General features: G+C 35.9%; 1 protein-coding gene across 1 annotated transcript in view; it reads left to right on the forward strand.

Moving 5' to 3' along the window:
- SLC41A2 (solute carrier family 41 member 2) overlaps positions 1–15,706 on the forward strand; it is a 42,972-nt gene extending 27,266 nt beyond the window's left edge. Inside the window, exons 9-11 of the mRNA XM_064420462.1 lie at positions 2,986–3,117; positions 4,117–4,265; positions 14,091–15,706. Of these exons, the coding sequence (XP_064276532.1) occupies positions 2,986–3,117; positions 4,117–4,265; positions 14,091–14,276 (467 nt within the window). The 3' untranslated portion in view covers positions 14,277–15,706. The remainder of the gene's footprint in view (positions 1–2,985; positions 3,118–4,116; positions 4,266–14,090) is intronic.
- The last annotated feature ends 4,754 nt before the right edge of the window (positions 15,707–20,460 follow it).

A 20,460-nucleotide genomic window follows, 5' to 3' on the forward strand; every position in this document is an offset into this window, starting at 1 on the left:
TGCCTCTCTCCCAGCTGAGTGCTGACTGGCCAGCTGGCCTGCTTGTGCTTATGCCATGAACTGTATAACTCATATTACTGTCTTTGTCTCACCGAGGACATGGCTGTGGATCTTTTCTTTTATTCATCTAGTTGCTGTTTTGTTTTTGGTAGATTGCTTAACCATGTCTAGAAGTACTTAGCATGTCTGTCCTTGTGTCAGACGTGGTTGAAATTGGCCCAAAAGTTCAAAAACAGTTTGAGGAATTGATAGTGAATGGACAGAACTAAAATACAGTGTCACTGCTGCTGTCACCACCATATGTTGTTGGCTGGCTGAGACTGAGTAGGATGTATGGATTCTAGAAGCATTTACACTTCATTATACCTGGCTATCTTCCGTGAGTCCATATTATATCACTAAAATTAGGTTATTGAGGCTCAGACAAATAAAATTCAAAACAATTTTGCTAAACATACAAATATTTTATTTTCATTTAGCTAAAATGGATTGTTCAACTCAGCTATAATTAGTTACACCTCCTGAAATCACAGTCCACACTGGCTGTTCTGGTTAGTTTGTCAGGTTCCTTTGCAGAGCAGCTATTACCTCCTTTACCTGTATTCCATGGCTGACAAGTTTGTTTTAAAATAATTTTTGATACTTGTCAGTAATTTCTTGCTATCCACATGAGCAATAGGGCTTGGGGAATACGTTCTCTAAATTATGGTTATAAAAGTGAAAAGGTTTGTCATTAATAGCTATCCATCAAAGGATTGACAACCAATCTTACACCTTCTTTCGTAGACTTGTCAATGTCTGTTGTCCAGAAAGATTTTTTTAATCACCATTTCAAGTGAATTTATTTCTATCTTCCGTAATTCTTTTATCTCATTCAGTTTCCTGTATTATTACCTAGGGAAAAAAGTCCAGATCACATGTCATATTTCTGTGTCTGAATTTGTTGAAGCAAATAATTACCAGTCACAAAAGAAAGCCACATACATCCTAGGAAATATTTAAAATCTAGAGAGTTGTGCCAAAGTGGTTTGTAGTTGCATTGCTAAAAAACTCAAACCAACCCTATGTACTTCTGTCTTTTATTTCTTTTTGTAGTGCTATAAGAGAAGCAGATAGTGGCAGAATATTTTACTAATTTCTTTCTCTTAATATTGTTGTGAATAAATCAGTTATTGCAGTTGTTAGCCTGATTGTAATTACCCAGATTGCCTTTATGTCCTCATTTTTAGCAGAAACTCTTTCATATTTTCCAGTCATATGGCACTATCCCCACTTTGTAGCTCTATTAAGAAGAGGTTTTATATAACAGCTTTCTCATAATTCAGTCACAGAAATTATCTGATCCCTATCCAAATGTAGTACATTGATCCTTAATTTTACTTCTGCCTCTCTTTCTGTGCCTTATTCTCCTTAGTCAGAAATCTCTAATTTATTATTCTCAATGGAAGGACTTTGAGTCCTATTTAGTTTGGTTTTAATCTTTTTTAATCTCTCCTAGTTTAGATAAATCCCTTACTTTGGTACTTTTCTTGTAGTTCATCTGAAGAAAGATCTACTGCTATTTTAATTTTCTTTGCAAACTCTCACTCAGCCTTTTGGTAGTTCGTCTTTTATCCCTGTTTCTCCTGACTGGGAACATGCATTTCCTGATTTGTATCTGACATTTTTGCTTAAAAGACCTTTCTTGTTAGCTTCAGCCATTTGCTGTCTTTAGCTAGCAGTGAGGCAGGACATATTTCAGATCTCAGTATTAGATCTCTGTGCTAATCACTCCATAGTCACCAAAAGAATTTGGCAAACGGTGTCTTTTGGTCACCAAAAATACTTGTTCTGCAACCAGACAAAGCCCTAAGCATCAGATAAATTAATTCAACTACAATAAACAAGGCCTTTCTCCTTCTGATGTGGGGACAAGGTCTGCATTACTTCTGCTTCTTTTCAGATGAACCCAATGCTATGTAAAACATCTGAATCGGGGAAAGAAGAAGCATGTGCTTGATATGCAAGTAGACAGCTCGAGTATAATAATAGGAGGGTTTCATGTTTCTGCATTCTGCAGTGTGGATATAACAAGTTGTTTCAGTTTTGTGTTCGTTGAAGTAAAAATTCATAGAGCGTGAGACAGCCTAGAGTGGAAGGAACCTTGAAATGTCATCTGGCTCAACCTTATGTGAGAAAGGCAGCCTGGATGAGATTTTCTAGCACCTGCTCTGGTCACATCTGGAAAACCTCCAGTGAAGGGACTCCAGGACATCCCTGGGGTGGTTGTTCCGCTGAATGGTTTTTCTCACTCTTAACAAATTCATTTCTTATATTGAGATGAATGCTCTGCTGGTACAACTTGTACTCATTGCCCTTTTCCAGAAAGAAGCTAGAATCTCTATCACTACCATTCTTGTAACAATCAGCTGTTCAGACACTCATCTTGCTCTTTCAGCCTGAATTATGAGTGGCAGAAGGCTATAGTTACTCATGCTTTGTGTCAGAGCGGAATGAAAATATTAACTCCTGAAGCCCTGTGCTTCTGTGTGTGAAATCTGCATTTATGTTTGTGGTAGTGAGCTTTCATTAGTTACCCTGGCCAGGAATACTGTCCTGGGGAGGTAATCCAGCAGTGGCACAATTATGTCATACTTCTGGTGATCCAAGAGGGATTTCCAAAGAAGAGGCAGTGATAAAAAAGAGTTTCACCTATGAGAAAGCATAAGATTGAACCTTTTGGACTTTTTGCACTTGTCATGATTCAAAATTGATCTCCAAATATCCAGTGATGCATTAAACCGTAGCCCACATTTTTTCAACTGATTTTAATGATTTGCAGCCTGTCTATAACTAATATACATTCTAAAGATATTTTTTATTTTGGCTTTTGTTTGCAAGATACTGTGATAAACATAGAGGAAGTTGGTAAATGTGCAAAAATATTGCCTACTAGAGGAAAAAAAATAGTTGAACATTTTTCATAGGTTTCTCTTTGCATTTCAGGTATTGGTGGCAATCTAGTAGCTATTCAAGCTAGCAGAATTTCTACCTACCTCCATTTACATAGCATTCCTGGAGAGCTGCCAGAGGAGGCCAAGGGTTGCTATTACCCATGCAGAACATACTGTGGTACAGGTATGTCTTAGTTAAAAATCCTGTCTCACATCTCTTTACCCCTGTGTGCCAGACTGTACCAACAGTCAGAAATGGCAATGAACTGAACTTGCTGTGTGCAATTCGAAGGCTGGGTGAGGCTCTGCAGTTTCCCTTGCCTGCAGCTGTTTTTGCCTGTGAGAATCACAAGAAACTCCCTGAGGGGTGGATTAGCAGAGAGGAACACAGAGAAGGGGTAGTCCTGGAAAGGGCTGGTGAGGCAGAATTCTGGGATAACCACCCAGAAAGGTTTCAGCCTTCAACTTTCCTTAGCTTTTCTACCTGCTCCCAACCTTTTTCTGCCTTCAGAACTTCAAACCAATTTCCTGTGAGGGCCAAACATTGTATCAGACATAATTACCAAGCCAAATCCTTGCTTTCCATTTCCAGTTTGCCATTTTCTCTCTAGAGAAATTATCTCTAGATAATTTGAAATTATCTAGAAAGTATCTCTAGATAATAATGCAAATTATTTCTTCACAGCTTATTCCTCCCCTATATTTCCCACTTTCTTAATGATGTAGTAACTGTGGTGAAATGTGATCTGTCACCAGATTTAATCTGTATTACCCTTCCATTTATTAAATTAATTGAATCAGATGTGAAAGTAGTAAACGTGGGATTACTTTTTAGAAATACAAGATATTTTTGAGGATGTCTTGAATATGGAGTCCCAAAGATCTTCTTTGCTAGTAAGACTTTGGGAAGTCCAAAAATGTAGATGGTATTACATGAGCACAGAATGAAAGCAGTTTGCACCCTTTTCAAGAAGGGCTCTGCTTACCTTTTCAGGAAGACAGTGAAATTCCTCAAGGAGTCTTCTAGTGGAAAATAATGCCTGCTGTTCCACAGTAGCCAATGCTGTGGAATTCCAAAAATGGGAGTTTTTATATTGAAATGAATAAAAATCTAATATAGGAATTGAAGAGCTTAATCCCATTTTGGATTTTTTTTTAATTTTTTTTTTTTTTTTTATTGTAGGAGTAAATAACAAATCAGCCCAAGTTCTCCTTCTCTTGGTGATTCCTGGACACCTGATTTTCTTGTACACTATCCACTTAATGAAAAGCGGACACACTTCCTTAACCCCCATCTTTATAGCAGTCTATTTGTTTGCAGCTCTGCTACAGGTAAGAATAAGTACAACTGGCAAATGCTTGTATAAAATCAAGTTCTTGAAGAAAATAATTTTTTTTCCTGGTATCTGAAGTCTCATGAAGGGTACAAGAAGGTGTGGTTTAATAGAGGCTTTCAGCACAGCTCTGGAGCAGCTGACTGTCTCCACAAATACACAGCTCACACAGGTGTGCTGTTCTTGTGAGTGCTTTGCAGAGCACACTTGACTGCATTATCTCTTTGTCATGCATTTTTCACATGCTTTTGGAACCACTGCATCTAAACCCCCATCATTTTAATCAACTGGAGGGGAAATGGAAAGAAGGGAAGGGAAATGGAAAGAAGGAACAGTAGCATTTATGAATAATAAGAATAAATGAAAACTGTTAAATAAATCTCCTAAAGTGGTTCACGTTACTGTTTTAGTTAACATAGTCCAGTAGATGAAAATATTACAACTTTCTTGGTGTGTTCCTAATATTTATTAGTTTAAATTAATATGACAGCAAACACTGTAAAAGAAATTGTAATTGCATTAATTGACAAACTTTGTTGCCTTATTTGGCTGTTTTACCTAATGATCTGTTCATACCCAACAAGGGTAGTTCTTGAAAGAAGCCTTTTGAAATAGTAGTGTCTTAAAGTGAAATAGTTTCATTTTGAGAAATCACTAATACAAAATTAAATATATTTTTTTATTATTGTTATTTTATTATATGTTATTATTGTATTATTTTATTAGTCACATATAATTTTAGGTATAACCTGCCTGAATTAATTATAATGTTTCATTACACCTTAGAACCAAAAAGTGACTGTGTTCCACAGTAGAAGTGTAATCGAAGTATCCATAATTTAAATACACATACTGCCTCAAAAAATGTGACCAATTAAGTTTTAGAATACAAACAACAACATTATCAACAGGTCAATACTTATAAAATTATAATTTTAATGTTCTGAATTGTCCCTTTTTTTCACCCTGCTATCTCAATAAGGACAGGTTTCAGAAACTGTTACAATTTTACGTGGGAATTTTACACCTTTCTGGTAGAACATGACTGGTAATGTTTCAACCTTTGCAAGTGAGAGTGTCATACTAAAAGACATACATTAGTTTTCATTTCCCTCTTAGATAATATTCCTAGTTTCCAGCCTTATAATTTGCTTTATAATTTGGTTTCCTGAGGTGTCCTTTACTCTATCTGTTCTGTCTGGGTTGGGGCAACAGCCCCTGGTAACAGAAGACTGCAGAATGATTTCTGTCAGTATTAGACTTCCAAGATTTCCTGTGGGAATCAACCTGAATTCATAAATCCAGTCCTCCTGCTCACACAACTGCAATCACAGCATGTTTAGAGACACTTTTTCCTCAGACTTGAGAAATGCAGAAATTTCAGTTTTTCGCCTGAAAACCAAGTGAAGGCATTATGGCAGGACTCTCAAGTGACATAGTAATTTAAACCCAGCAGCATGTATACAGGTGTAAAGTTGCATTTTCATTAATTCAGGATCTGATTGGAGTATTCAGATTTTAGTTATGTATCTCTGTTGCAGTGCCTCAGGCCACACCTGATTTTCTTGATTTTTCACCAATAAAGCAGACATAGAGCTTTTTACTTCTTTTTCCCTGCTCCCTTTTATGGATTATTTTTTCCTCTGTATCTTGTGTCTTTAGTCATAAAAGACATTTAGAGATGTATTTACTTGGAAACTGGGTACCAGTATTGCAAACTAACTTCTCATGGGTCTTGACATATTTACAATTTGAAACACCTTGGTTTTAAAGACCTGCAAATCTGTAATAGATTCCTTTCCCCATTTGAATTATTCTGGCATTTTTCTAGTAGTGGTTATTGTAGTGTTGCATACCTCTAATTGGAGCAGATTTAGTTTGCAGAGAGATGATGCTTGCTTTAACCCTTAAATCTTCAACACATTTTATTTACCTGTCAGTCTGAAGTACTTCCATGCTGCAGTTTCATGCTTTTAAGTTTCTTCTGTCCCAAGGAAAGCACTTAAATATTTGTATGCATTCCTCTTCCCTTTTTCAGTGACAACATCTATGCACTTGCAAACAGCAAAAAACAGTTTTCAAGCTGCCATTTATTTTGGCATAACCTAACAGCTACTGATCTAATTTTTCTGAATTATTTTATATTTCTGCCCTCTCAGTGAGACCTTTTCCAGTTCTGCTGTAAAACTGATAAACCTCACAGCTAAGTATAATTATTTCAATTAGCAACAAACCAAATGCATTAACAGTCTTTTGAGCAGTGAAAGATCTGTATACTGGGCCTTTTTTATAATATTTTGGACTTTGATTTATTTTCACTTTGCATTGAAGATATACGAAAATAGTGTCAAAAATTAAAATCCTGCTTGCAAGCTGGATATTTTGTGTTTGAGGTGGCAGACAATAATTTAGCAGCATACAGTATTGATATCATTGCTTTGCCCTTTGCCATTCCTTACTTGTATTGAGCTGGGGGGCAGAAAGGGCTGCTGAAAATGCTTATGGAAATATACCACCTATGTAGGTTTTTCCTCACTATGTTAAAAAATAATGCTAAATTAAAAAAATAACAACAGCAATTAAATTAATTTTCTGTCTTTAAAATTCAAGTGACTATTGTATGGTGTAAAATTATTTAATGACATATTTCACAGTGGACTGCAATAGATGGTTAATTGAGTTTGATTCTGTTTATTATTCCTGACAGTCCACCTTTGTTTATTTAAAATGGAGAGGAAAGGGTTAGAGAAATGGCAAATGTAGAACTCTAAATGGAATGTTGGAGTAAATGGGAAAAAAATCAAGAAAATGTTAATGCAAAGACTTGGATTATTCCTTTTATATTCCTCTCTGTCTCTATCAGTTTATGCTATCCCACATTATCTCTACAGTAAAACTGTAACATATATATGAATTCTATTTTACAATTTAACAAGACTTTTTCAAATTGCCTGTAAGCTACACTATCATCCCAAAGTGATAAATATGGAATTTATTTGCATTGAAAGCTCTGTGAAGTATTACTGAAGTTCCAGTCAGAGAGTTAGTTTAATTTTCATCCAAATCTGATACTTTCGTTGTTTGATTTTTGTTTTTTCACCACCCAGGCCTACCAGATTCTTTTATCTCTTCTCCCTACCTGTTCTGAGATATTCATAGATATTTTCTCCACAGCATTTCATTTAAATAAGCTATTTATGGGAACTAAATAATTAACATGCCATGATGTATTATCAATAGTATAATTCACTTTTTATTGATTGAAAATATGCAGTGTAATAAAACAAAATGCAGTTTCATGAATAAGTAGTTTTTTTTCTAAAAATCATTACATTAGGATATTTTAAGTAATATGAGTGGCCAGAGCCATGATTTGCATTCTTTTTGATTCTCTGTGAAGGAAACCATTCTGTGTTTCTAGGCTTAAGAAAAATCAGAAAACATTTTATTTAATTTAATTTTCATTTTGCTATCCTTAATAATGCAGCTGTTTCTATTCTTTAAATAAATATATATTCTTGAAATGTTCTTCAATTAAATTTATAAATTTTTTGTAGTGACCTCCAAGGCTGTACTCACTTTATCTTTAGAGGGGCTGGGATTTCACAATTATTTTCCCATAAAGGGAGAAAAACTGCACAATTATTTATATTAATCTGCATTCAGGTAAAACTTCTAGGCTGAAGTTTAAAAGGTTTAGCTCTGTAGTGAAGAGACTTTTCTGTGTTTATGAATGGCAGCACCAGAAGAAAATGCAATGAAAAATGCTGTGGGGATTGTAAACCCTGTAAGTGTGCAGGGTGCTTCACACAATGCACTGTACAGTACCAGGGCAAGCCAATGTGCCTAATCAAACCCAGTATAATATTTTAAAGTGCCTTTTGGATTTGGTGAGTGTTTAAGAAGAATACTCTTTCCTTGAAAATCTTACAAGAACAAGCCACAAACAAACAGTTACAATATGGCATTTGACCGACGAAGGTTCTGTTAACTGGGAAATGTCCTCCTCTTATTCCTCACAAAGGCACAAGTATTTTTTTCCTCTGTATGAGGCTGTGCACCAAGCAGAGTTTCATCCCTGTCTTGTCAGGCTGCAGCAGAAGGAGAGCAGCACTGGAATTGCCAAGCTGTCAGTCCCAGCACACTGCTCGGGGTGCTCAAAGGCAGCCTCTGTTCTGTGTGTTCTCACAGAGCCAGTAAAACGCCCTGAGAGGAATTTTCACACCTACTGACCAAATCTGAGCACACAGTTATGTTAAAGTCTCAGGGAATAAACAAACAATAGGAGATTCCCAGAGCTATTACCAAGCAAATAAGTAATTCCAAAAATCTTCTTACCCAGTGAAGGTCAGATGTGCACAGCTGTGAAGTCACTTTTGAAGTGCTTCAGGGCTGTTTGGGGCAATAGAAAACCAAGAATTCAGCAGTGCTCATAACAACTTCCTGCTCACATCAAAAATGTCTAGGATTTATCACCAGTGTGAGGATTCTAATGATGGTATGGACCTCTTTTATGTGGAAACATAACTCGTGGGACATGCTGTACATAACACAGAAAAAAGGAAAGGTTGTGCTTATAGACAAAATATTGATGCATTTTAAATGTTGCTTTTTCTAACAGGAAAGGTTATTTCCAAAAGATGAAGCGCATAACTGCTAAAGAGACTATATTTCAAGGAAATATGGAAGGCCAAGCCCAAATCTGGACAGTTCTGTATGTTCAGTGCTTTCTCCTTGCAGCATGACAAGCAGACTTGCCGGAATCATTGGGGCCTGACCGTGGGTACCAACAGCTCCTTCCTTCCCAGCCATGTTGCTGTGTGGGGTACAAACCCAGCTCCTACCAAGTTATAGCAGGGATTTGTCATTTTTGCTTCCAGAAGGCTGAGCTTAAAGTGCTTGTGTATGAGCACCAGAGCACTTACTGGTCTGGGTTACACATCCTAGAAGATAGGTAGCTGAGAAACAGCCTGAAATTAGGACTGGTTTGGTGAAACCAGGCTGTCTGGCAAAGCTACAAAGAAATCAAGATGACAATCTGAAAAACTTGATTCAATCTGAAATCCAAAAAAACCCCAAAAATTCCTTCCCACAAAATTACGTCAATATCATGAAATTGACTCAGAAACAACTTCAGTTAAAGAGGTATTCTCATTTTTACTTCAGAGAGGTCTTAGGCTGACATCAGTGTCTGCTGTGCTGTGTGGGTACTTGGATACCTTAGAGGAGCTGATGCCACTTAGCTGCAGCACAAACAGCAGCAGCAAGAAAAAACTTGCTGTGCAGTGGTTTCTTTGCAGCCAGGCATTGAAGGAAATCTCTGCATGTTTGCAGGAAACAGTGACTTGTCCCCTCTGGACATGATACATGCCAGATATGCTACCAGAGAAAACCATGCAGAAAAATGTCTTTTGAAAAATGTGGTCCCTTCTCTGAGAGTTCACTGACTACAGATTTCTGGCTGTAGACAATGGAAACTCAGCGAGCTCAGTGTAGATCTACTACAAGCACTTAACAATTACTACTTTGGCAAAAGGCATTTAATGTTGGAGACGTGTAACGCATAATTTGAAAATTAACTTAATGAAGGGTCAAAGCCAACATAGTAGTCTTTAGATATTCTTAAATGAGATTTTTCAGTAATAATTAAAGCAACAAATAAATAAACTTACCTTTGAATTTCCTAGATTTGTAAGAGTTCTTATCCAGTAATTGCAGGATCTTTTCATAGTGAAGTTATGGATAAATTTTGAGTCAATATAATTTTGAAAGTAAAGGAGACTTAAAACACATTTGAAAAATATTATCTCAGTTTATTTACATCTGTGTTTCCTGTCTAAAGTAATAGAATGCAACTATTTTGTAATGTATCTTCAGATGGAAAAAATTTAAGGTGGAATCATCAGTAATAGCAACAGGCAGTTTGATAGTTTAATTTTCCAGCTTGGTGTTGAAATTCACTTATCACAGCAACTAATGTATAAATTAATCTAAAAGTGAGCAATTCTACACTGCTTTACCAATATTCTTCATTTGAATATTACACTTTTATCACCGTGAATTTGACATGCATCCACATGCATCCGATTTGACGTGTCCACATGACATATGGACATTCCAGATGAAAGAAACAATAAAAATATTATAGCATCCTGCAACTTATTAATTAGGCTATAGGAAGCCTAGACAGTATTAAGAATGTTTGGAAGGAGTTATGTATTTTTATTTTAAATAATAGAATTTCGGTCTTTTCCCATTTTAGGAATCATAAGAAATTATTTCCATGAGAAAATACAGATATACTACATGCAAAAGATCAAGAATAACGTTTCTTCACCTAACTTTTCCTTGTTATTTGTATCTAAAGACCTTCAAAGAATGAAAGTAAATTTTGTGCACAATAACAAAGGGAAAAAAACCTGCTTTGTAATGTGTTATGTTCCCATTTCTAGTCTTGCAGTCACAAGATTTGGACTTTCAAAGTAGTAAAGCTCACTCATATTTAAGTATTCATGTTCAGTTTCACTTCCAATCTGAAATTCATAATCTGAGTCAGAAAGTTCAGTATCAAGAATTATTCTCGATTTCCATCCTTTGTTGTACCAAATAATGTGAGTACTTATATTCTGTATTTTTAGATTCTTCCTCATTAGGATTTTTCAATATTTTCCCCTCCCTCCTACTCTTATTTCTGCATTCTGCTTCTTCTGAGGATTGTTTTTGACAGTGAGACTGAAGGGTGATTTTTAGAAATGCAGTCTAAGTCTGATCATGCCTTTAGTTTAAGTTTCCTCTCTTGGTTGTGATTTTTTTCCCTGTAATAATGATTATAATATAGCATGATTTTCCTTTTAAACTATTGAAACATCTGGAATTTTGCTAGTATTTTTGCAATCCTGTTTCTGGGGCCTTTGTTTTTTCTTGATCAGTGACTATTGAGTGTCTTTTCTTAGCCAGATCTTTTTATATAGATAGATATTTAGTTATTTTTTCCCTTTCTTAAACCCTGCAGTTATTTCATCCTTCAGAATGGAAGAATTCCTAGAGCTTTGTTTCATAATTCTACTACTACTCATCTCCTTTTTTTGCAGAAAACTCTCTATATTAAATAATTTCTATACTAAATAATTTCAGCTCACATCTTGAACAGTGCTGCATGTATTTACAAGCTTTTCCTGCTAATTTTCTGCAGCATTTCATGCTAAACATCTAATTTTTGTACTGTATTATTAGGCTTTTCTGTGATATTCATCCCTTTATTTCTTCCCTCAAAACCAGCTGGCTTTCTCTTGGGAGAAGGAAGGCTTTCTTCTTCATAGCATGAGTGCAGGGCAGAAATGCACAGTGTTGGTACTGCTGTGCCATCTGCATTGATTTACTGACAGAAGTATCTGTCACTGATAAATAAATAAATCTCACAGAATGTGAAGTGTCATCTTGCAATGTCTCTTTTACAATTTATTTATCTGTCAGATCTTTGTGAGTCACTTATCACTTTGAATTCAAGACTGTCTTTCAAAAATTCAGCAAACTCATAGTAGGGTGCTTATTTTCTTTTTTTCCCCCCTTTTCTTTATTTTCTCCCCCCCCCCCCCCCCAAAATAATAATTTGATTGATGACTTTGATTGCCTTCTCTTAACAGTGATGAGAAGCAAAATCGTCTTTGAAGTCTTAGTCACATCAATTCTGTCTTGCAATAAATACTGATGTGAGCAAATAAGTAACCATTTCCAAAGACTGAGCCAAATAATTCTTAAATGTATGTGAGTTTCTATCCATGCAAATGCGTGATGGCTGATAGCATTATTCCTTCACCAAAATAAGTGAAGCTGGAACTGCAGTCTCATAACTTTATCTGTAAGCACTGAGTCCTGATTGCCATCACGTGCTGTTACAATTACCAGTTAATATAATCTGCTATAAATTTTTCTCATTACTTACAAAATGCAGACTTGTTATAATTTGCATTATTTGTTGTGCACCTGTACATTAATACAGCAAAAATAATTATCTGGGAAGGTTCACGAAAGCTTAGTTTCCAAACTGCCCACTTAACACTGTAGTCTAATTTCAGGATGGAAAACATAGCCAACTGAAAGGTTTTCATGTCATGATTTTTGAGAGTCAAAAGTGAATACTGTCATCTAAAATGGAGTGTGTATGTTATGTCTCATTGGTTGTGTTCTATAAATGCAGTGTATATTTTTCTTGGAATGAATGCTCCCATCTTCCAATGGAACATGCATAATCATTGTGGATGTGGGGCACTGCAGCGTCCTCTGAGCGCATCCTGCAGGAGATGGGAATGTGCAGGATCTTTTATAAACAGGCCTGTTTTTGTCTCTGTAAGAAGAAGGAGCTGACTCAAGGAATCTGATCATCTTCCAAAGAAAACATCTGTTTTAAATATATTTGTTTGGATTCCAGTCAGCGCACCTAGGACTTGCATAATTAGCTTAGACTACAGAGTTCCCTTTTCAAAAGATACATTTATATGAATAAGCCATGCATTTTGCATTAAGCAAATACTGCTTTCTCAATTTTTTTCTTTTTTTAAATTATGAATTCAGTCTTGTATTTTAACATACACTTTTGCAAAGCAAGGATTAATTGAGAAACTTTTTCAACACAATTATTTGTATGACATTAACTTTGCTGTACTTATAGTGAAGTGTCTTTCAACCATATGATCAATATTTCAGTGAATGAGTGTATACATTTATAAGCATGCTTTTGATGCTGATAATAGATTATTTAGTAAATAAAATATTGTTGTACTTTTTACTACTTTTGATACTGCATTATTTAAATACCTACATTGTTTTAAATGTAGATAGTAGAGTTTTGAAAAATTAATTATGGTAGTACATGTATTAAGTTTACCCTTCTTAAAGATCTGATTAACTAAAAATACCTATAATACCTAGAATTTATTTCAACTTAGCAGCTCCTTAGAGGCTACAAGAAGAAATGAAACTCAGTTAGTGGTCCTTTCTCCATTCATCTTGTGCCATTCCACACCACATGATTCCACTGAACCAGAATCCTTTATCATACAGCTGTGCAACATTAAAAGGATTCTTTTCTAAAATTGGGTTAATAATTATGCATATCTTTGGTATGAAGATCAAGCCTCTCAAACGTTCAGACATTCACAGTTGGGAATTAAATCTTTTACTTTGGGATAAATTCAGCCTGGAGTGACAGTTTCATAATATATGTTGCAGGTGTGCCTTATTACAGAAGGGCTGAAGGTGGTATTTCAGCCATAAAAGTTGGTTCTGGGCCGTTTTTTGCAGTTCACACAACCCAGGTGAAACTGTTGTTAATTTGACCTGTTATTCTTTATATCACACCTGATTTCAGATGAGTGCAAGAGCTGTCCAGGAATTATGCCTGGATTGAGTGTATTCATGTGGGCCAACATGATTTGGTTCTGAATTATCTCAAAGCCCTACTTATCTTTCTGTACAGAGTGATGTGTTATGTGAGAAGTGCAGTTGCATGTTTGGTGGAACTTTTTTGGCTTTTCTTGGCATTTTCAGAAGTCCTTAAGCATAATCTGGGTAAAAAATGCTTTCAGTAATTCAGTATGTTCCTTCCAGGGATGTATGTGATTGAGAGAAATTGTCTGTGTCCTTCTCTCTGGCTGTGCAGAGCTTCAGTTGTCTGGAATTCATTCATATTAATTATTTGTGTTTTTCAAAAGCAATGGTATACAACACTTTGGTCGAGTATGGAGACAATAATGACAATAATGGCTTCCTTTTGATGTAACTTACATGTTAATAATACAGATTTTGTTTGTTTGATGTTGTGTAGGTGTTTACTCTGTTGTGGATTGCTGACTGGATGGTGCACCACTTCTGGAAAAAAGGAAAAGACCCTGACAGTTTTTCTATCCCTTATCTTACTGCACTGGGAGATCTGCTTGGAACTGCCTTACTAGCTATAGGTTTTCATTTTCTGTGGCTCATAGGTGACAGAGATGGTGATGTTGGTGACTAATTATTCCAATGGATGCAATGACTTTTCCTGGAATATTGACAAGACTGCTTACTCCACTTGAGGGTCCGCAAAGTGTTTGTTCCTTTTGGTCTAAGTAAATCCAGTTGACACAGACAGAAAACAGCCTTAATGATTTCAGTTCGGTTTGCTTTTAAAAACTTGGATGTAACTACGATGCCTGAGAGCTTTATTCTGAAACCAAGGTGGATTGGAAGTAGCTGAAGATATCTGAGTAGACACAATGAAGGGCAGATGAATCTTTTATCAAGTTTTAAATTGCCTAAGGAGTTGATTATATGTTCTTACCTTGCAATTTCAGTGCTGCAGCTCTCTGACCATTGCAGACTTGACATCAATAACGACTGTTATGGTCCACACATTTTGTCACAGGCTTTATTTTCTGTAGAAGAATATGACCATCAGCGTTTATAAAATTAGACACTTGAAAAGTGTCTGCAGGACTCAGCCCATTTTCTTTGAGCTAAAATGAGCAACCTAATTATTTTGCTGTTGGGATTTATTAGAACAAAAATAGAAAAGGCAAATAATAATGACACTGATCTGGTCAATAATAATGGGTGAATTATTAAAACTCCTTGTGTTGAAAAGTGTATGTTCATTTAGCAACTGAAAAGATGTTTAACTAACTGATATTAATGGTGTTGTGATGGCCAGTATCCTGATTTTAATGAAGTATTTAGAGGTGTTGATTTAACTGTATATACTGATCCCTGCTTAAACTTGCAATATAAAAGATGAAGTTTATTTTATAGGCACTTAGGAAGTTCCATAAACTTCTCAAATTCCAGACCTATGTCATCAATTTCTAAGCAGAAATCTCTGCTTTCAAGCCATGCAAATAATATGGTCACTGAGGAAATGTATGGCTTCCCAATGATTTCTCGTATTTGTAGACCTGAATATTTCAATATTTCATGAGGACTCTGGTTGTCGTTTTGGAAAAAAAGGTACTAATTACTGTATTTTAAAATCTACTGGGAGTTCTCACAGCATATGTTTTAGAAGACTATAGCATACATCCAAAATGCATAATGACATAAACAAATTGTATTTTAACTGTCATGATTGAAAGTTTTAAATTTTGAGATTTAAATAAGACAGCTGAATCCATATACCATCATATAGTTTAATCCTGTAACCATTAGTCATGTGCTTTTTGTATACAAATGCTTTTTAATCTGATGGACCGACTAAGATGAGTTGATTACGTGGATAAGTGCTAATGGGACTTCTATTTGTGTTGGTCACCTTAAACTCTTTGGAAGTTCAAAGTGTTTGCAACCTTGAAAATTAAACCAGCTATTCAGTGCCTACACATGGCTTTAGATGCCTGAACTTTAGCTCCCCCATTTAAACCTTTTTATTTAAGCATTTTCTTACTGTTATTATAATATAGTTGTTTGAATGAATCATATGTGTTACGTCTTTTATTATGTGAGAGAAAGATGAAATCTTTCTAACTTCAGGTTCTCTGACTTTTTTTAGTTTGTATTAATGTTATTTAAAATAGTTTCTTGTATGTAGCATTGCAGGAAATATTATTAAATTGTTTAAAATAGAATAGAAGTAACTCAGTTTTTTCCAATAATGGTTATTTATTTTTGATACAGACGTAGATACAAATTTTTTTTATTGGAACTGCCATCTGAATCAACTCAACTGACATTTCATGCACATAGTAGAGTTACTGGACTTTAAAGTAACTTTTAAATGAATTGTAGGATTCTTAAAAATTGAAATTTCTTGAGATACATGTGATCTGTGCTTATCCAATGCATGAGGGAGTTGTAGTAAAGCAGTATGCTTAGTGATTAGTATCCTAAATATTTCCCTAGAAAATAAGCAACTATTGGTACAGTGTGACTGCTTAGATCACCAAAGTGGGGAAGAAATGTTACATGAGTAAAATTAAGTAAAATTTTAAAAAGGGAAATATACTGCCAGACTGAAATTATCTGGGCTTGGAAACAATAAGTGATAGAAAAGGTGAATGGGAAAATTTGCTAGTTCAAAAAGGGGACAGTCCATTGCATGGCTGAGAGAGCAAAACCCATATTGTGGGAAAGGAAAAGGTGCAATCTTTCACACAGCATTCATTATGAGAGGCAAGAGCAAACAGCAGGAAGTTATTTGGAGAAAATAATCAAAAGGCAGAGCCAAACTTGTTTCTCAGGAAGAGAAGAAAAATATAACTTTTGTTGAAAAGATTTGGGGAAGAGGTGTAAAAAGAGATACTTTAGGGAGGGGTGGAATTGAGGGAGGAAAAAAAGAATGCTCTTAGATATGATTAAAGAGGAACTTCGGTGAGGAAAGAAGTGTGACACTGATAAAACAGGGAAAACCTTGACATCTGGAAAACCAAGGAATAAATTATCTATTATGTCAGAGGGGTTTCATTCCTGTATGAAAGGAGCATTTTAGGAACTTACAGACTTTGCAAACTCTGCTACCTTGTGTTAAGAAGGCAAAAAGCTCTTACCACATTTCAGGCATTCCAGCTGTGAGGATAATATGGGAGGTGGCACAAAAGAGTGCTTGGATACCAGAGAATTTTTTCAAGTAGTCAAAAGCTGGACTCCCTAAACCAATTTTAATTTTAGTCAAGTCAATCTCTTCACAGTGTTCCACTTGATTTTTGATTTTTTAAACACAGCCCAGTAATAGTGAATTACTTCACTGCATGGGTGGGTAAGAAATGTTAGCATAAATTTTGTCAGAGACAAATTGTGTGCTTTTTGTACTGCTAAAAACATAGAATCGAAAGGGGCATCCTGAGATGTTACTGTCTCTTGTTATCAAGGCAGCCATATTTTATAATCTTGCAGACAAAATGATGACTCTTGGTATTAAAATTCTTTATTAGAAGTCCTTTCCTCGTGTCAGGCTGACAGAAGATTCTTTCAAACCTTCCTTTATAATCTGCCTAATTAGGGCTATGGCTGGTTCACATCTCTTTGTTTTGAGTCAGCATGGAGCACTTCCTTTGATTCTTGCTTTCATCAGCTCATTCGCCTCTTTTAAGTTGTGGGCCATCCCAAAGCTCCTCCTGGAACTTCTTGTTCCATTTTCATTCTGCTGGTGAGCTAGACCAGCCAGAAGCTGCAGGAGGTTTGCCTTACAGGTTGCTGTCTGTAACCTGGTGCTGGGCAGCTCTTGGAGTGCTCGTTTGGCCTTTCTTGTTGTCTGCTCCTTTTTTCCCTCTACTTCAGAAATATCTAAGGTGAGTAGAAGTACAGGCAGGTTATTTGAAATGTGTGTCATTCTTCATTCTGAAGGACTCTGTGACCATCTCAATGGCTCTGTGAGTGTGCATGAAAAGGGATAATCTTGTTTGTAAAGTATAGCCAGGTGCAGCTTTAAAATGTGGAGTCAGTAGTGTTTCATACCATAGGCGTTTTCTTTTCCTGTGTAATGCTTTCAAAATTATCATTCTAGTGTGTTACTGAATGACTCCAGCTCCTTTTTAGAGTAATTATATAGCCAGGATTGTTCCTCTGCTTTATTATGCTGTTTGACATAGGAAAGGATTCTTCTGTTAACATATGTAGATCAGTATTTTGATTTTTATAGCATTACTGTACACCTTGTGTTAATCTGTAATGTTAAAATTGGCAAAATTATCTCCCACTCCCATGTTTAATATATTGATTTCACTGGGATTTTTAGAATGGTGATGAGAAAGTGGTGAGCAGCAAATTAATTTCACTCCTTTATACAATTTGCAAACAAAATTAGACTTTTCTCATAGAAAGATTAGAACAGCATGAGGATTAAGTCTTTACAAATGCAGTACAGTTTGCTGAATCAGGATTCAAAATGAGACCTATCATCTTTTAAATGTATTTGCTATTTCACTTCAGTTGTGAGCATCACAAAAGCTCTCTTAAGTGCAAGAATAGCTCGGAATACACGTCAGGAAACAGTAGTATAAGTGCTCTGTGAAATGAAGCGTTTGAAATTCCTTATTATTATTGTAATGGTAAAATTGCTATTGAAAATGAGATAGTCTCTTTAGAGGTGCAGAAAGTGGCAACAGAATATGGTAATTGAATTATAATCTTCTTTGGAAAAAGTAAGGTAATGTTCAGAAACAGTACAAAAAGGAGTGGAAGTGCTGTGAAGTCTCTTCGTAGGATTTTTCCTTTCTTTCTGGCTAGATTTTTTGTTACACCATACACTGTTTTAATTGTGTTCTCTAATCCATTCCTAATCACTTCAGTCTGTTGCTTAGTAATCTCTTGGATTATAATTTTCCCATACATAATTGAAGTTAAAAAACCAGTGTTTTTTATATATAGGTAGGTAAAGAACTAGGAAAAATGTGTGTTTTGTCATTAAAGCCTCATTCTGATAGTCCTAAAGGAAAGTCTTTCTGTTAAATTTAATGAAAATTTGATCATCCTGCATGCTGTGCATGAATACTGTGGGGAATCCAATATTATCAAGACATGAATAATTCACAATTAAAGCTAAGAACCAGTATGTTTACTAAATATACGAGATGATTGCCATATTCTGGGTGGGTACCCAAGAGCAGGAGTCACTCAGCATTGGCTGGGCTGGATGGGCTTTACCTTCTCTGCAGCTAAAAAAAATGTTTTGATTTCAAGTCCTGCTAGTTGTTTGTTTAATATGCAGGCTAGTTCATCATACCCTCTGTTTATGAGTTTATTTCTCAGTCCAAATTATACTTGAAATATGCTTCTTCCTTACTCAGCATTCCTCACCTTGCTCTTTGGGAGATTGTTTCCTCCTCAAGAGTTGCTTAAAGTCTTAAAAGGTAGAGGAAGTGCTTTCCTCGAATAATTTTAAATCTGCTTTTTGCAAGTGAAATCCTGAATTAATTATATGGTAGACACCTACTTACTTGTGGACAGATCCTCAGGATTTAATAATGCTAAGTTCTCAAATTTACATTCTAAGTTTTACTATCAATAGGATCTTTGAAAAGATTTTGTCTGTTTAATTTTTCTGTCACCTCCTGGTTCAGATTAATGAAACTGTTGCCCTGTCCCATGTACAGTAGAATAGTATTTTAATAAATCTGGCATTCTAAATGATATTTCAAAAGTTATGAACAACAATACTTGTTTTATACTTGAGAAGTAATCATCCATTACTTTCCTCTGAATCCTCATACTGTGGTTAACTTTAGATCATCCAAAGCCCTTTCCCCGCCTTTTTGTTTCTGTTCTCTCAGTGCTGCCACAACGAATTATTTTATTACCTTATATCATCCAGAGTTCTGGAGTAATATCAGAACATACTTCATGTCAGTTGTTTTGAAGACTGAACTGGTTTTTACTTGCTACAAAGGAAAACAGACATGTCTGATTAATTCTGGTTCTAGGGAGATGAAGGGTAGCTTTCACTTAAAAGAGATGAGTACATCTGGAGTTTGGAAGATTTCCAGAATCCAAGTGAGCTTGCTAAGCTTGACCACACTTAGGTAACTGGGATCAGCTCAGGTACCAATTTGTGGACAAAAGTTTGGATTTGGAGACAAAAGCAAGCTCTGTATATGTCTGATAGGTGAAGATTGGCTGATCAGCTCTCTCTTTTCCATTCATTTCATCTTCAGCCTTTGCTATTGTGGCTTTAGTCCCAACCCAGTAAGGCCACTAAGTACGATGGTGGTGTGCAAGTCCCCACATGTGTATGGAGATGTGGTCCCCCTGTAAGAGCAGAGAGCGAGGCCTTTGAAAAAAAGAAACCTTTAAAAAACCTGCATGTTGTTTGTCCAAAATGAATGATCTAAGGTCTTTGTGAATTCAGATCCAAACAAACATACTTATTCCCTGGTTTCACTTCTAGCTGGCCTTTGCTCTATTCCCACATTAGAAAGCTATTTCATTAAAAACAAAACAAAACAAAACACTTTTTGGAAGCACTGTAAAGTTACTGAGCCAAGGTGCAGGAAATGCATCTCTGTTAGACCCCATGCTGGTTCTGTGCCCTGTACCTGAGACTGACATGAGCAAGTGTTCACCCCTCAGGGAGAAATAAAGCCCCTGCTTGAGCCTGACTGCAGAGCCTTGGCATTAAAGCACTGGTGAAGGCACACATACCTCTGGAATTTGTGCAGCTTTTAGACTGGCACTAAGAGAAAGAAACATTTTTAGCACTTGTTACAAGAAGGAGAAGGATGTCCTATTACCATAGG

The sequence above is a fragment of the Passer domesticus genome, chromosome 5 (assembly GCF_036417665.1).
Source record: "Passer domesticus isolate bPasDom1 chromosome 5, bPasDom1.hap1, whole genome shotgun sequence".
Taxonomy (NCBI): domain Eukaryota; kingdom Metazoa; phylum Chordata; class Aves; order Passeriformes; family Passeridae; genus Passer; species Passer domesticus.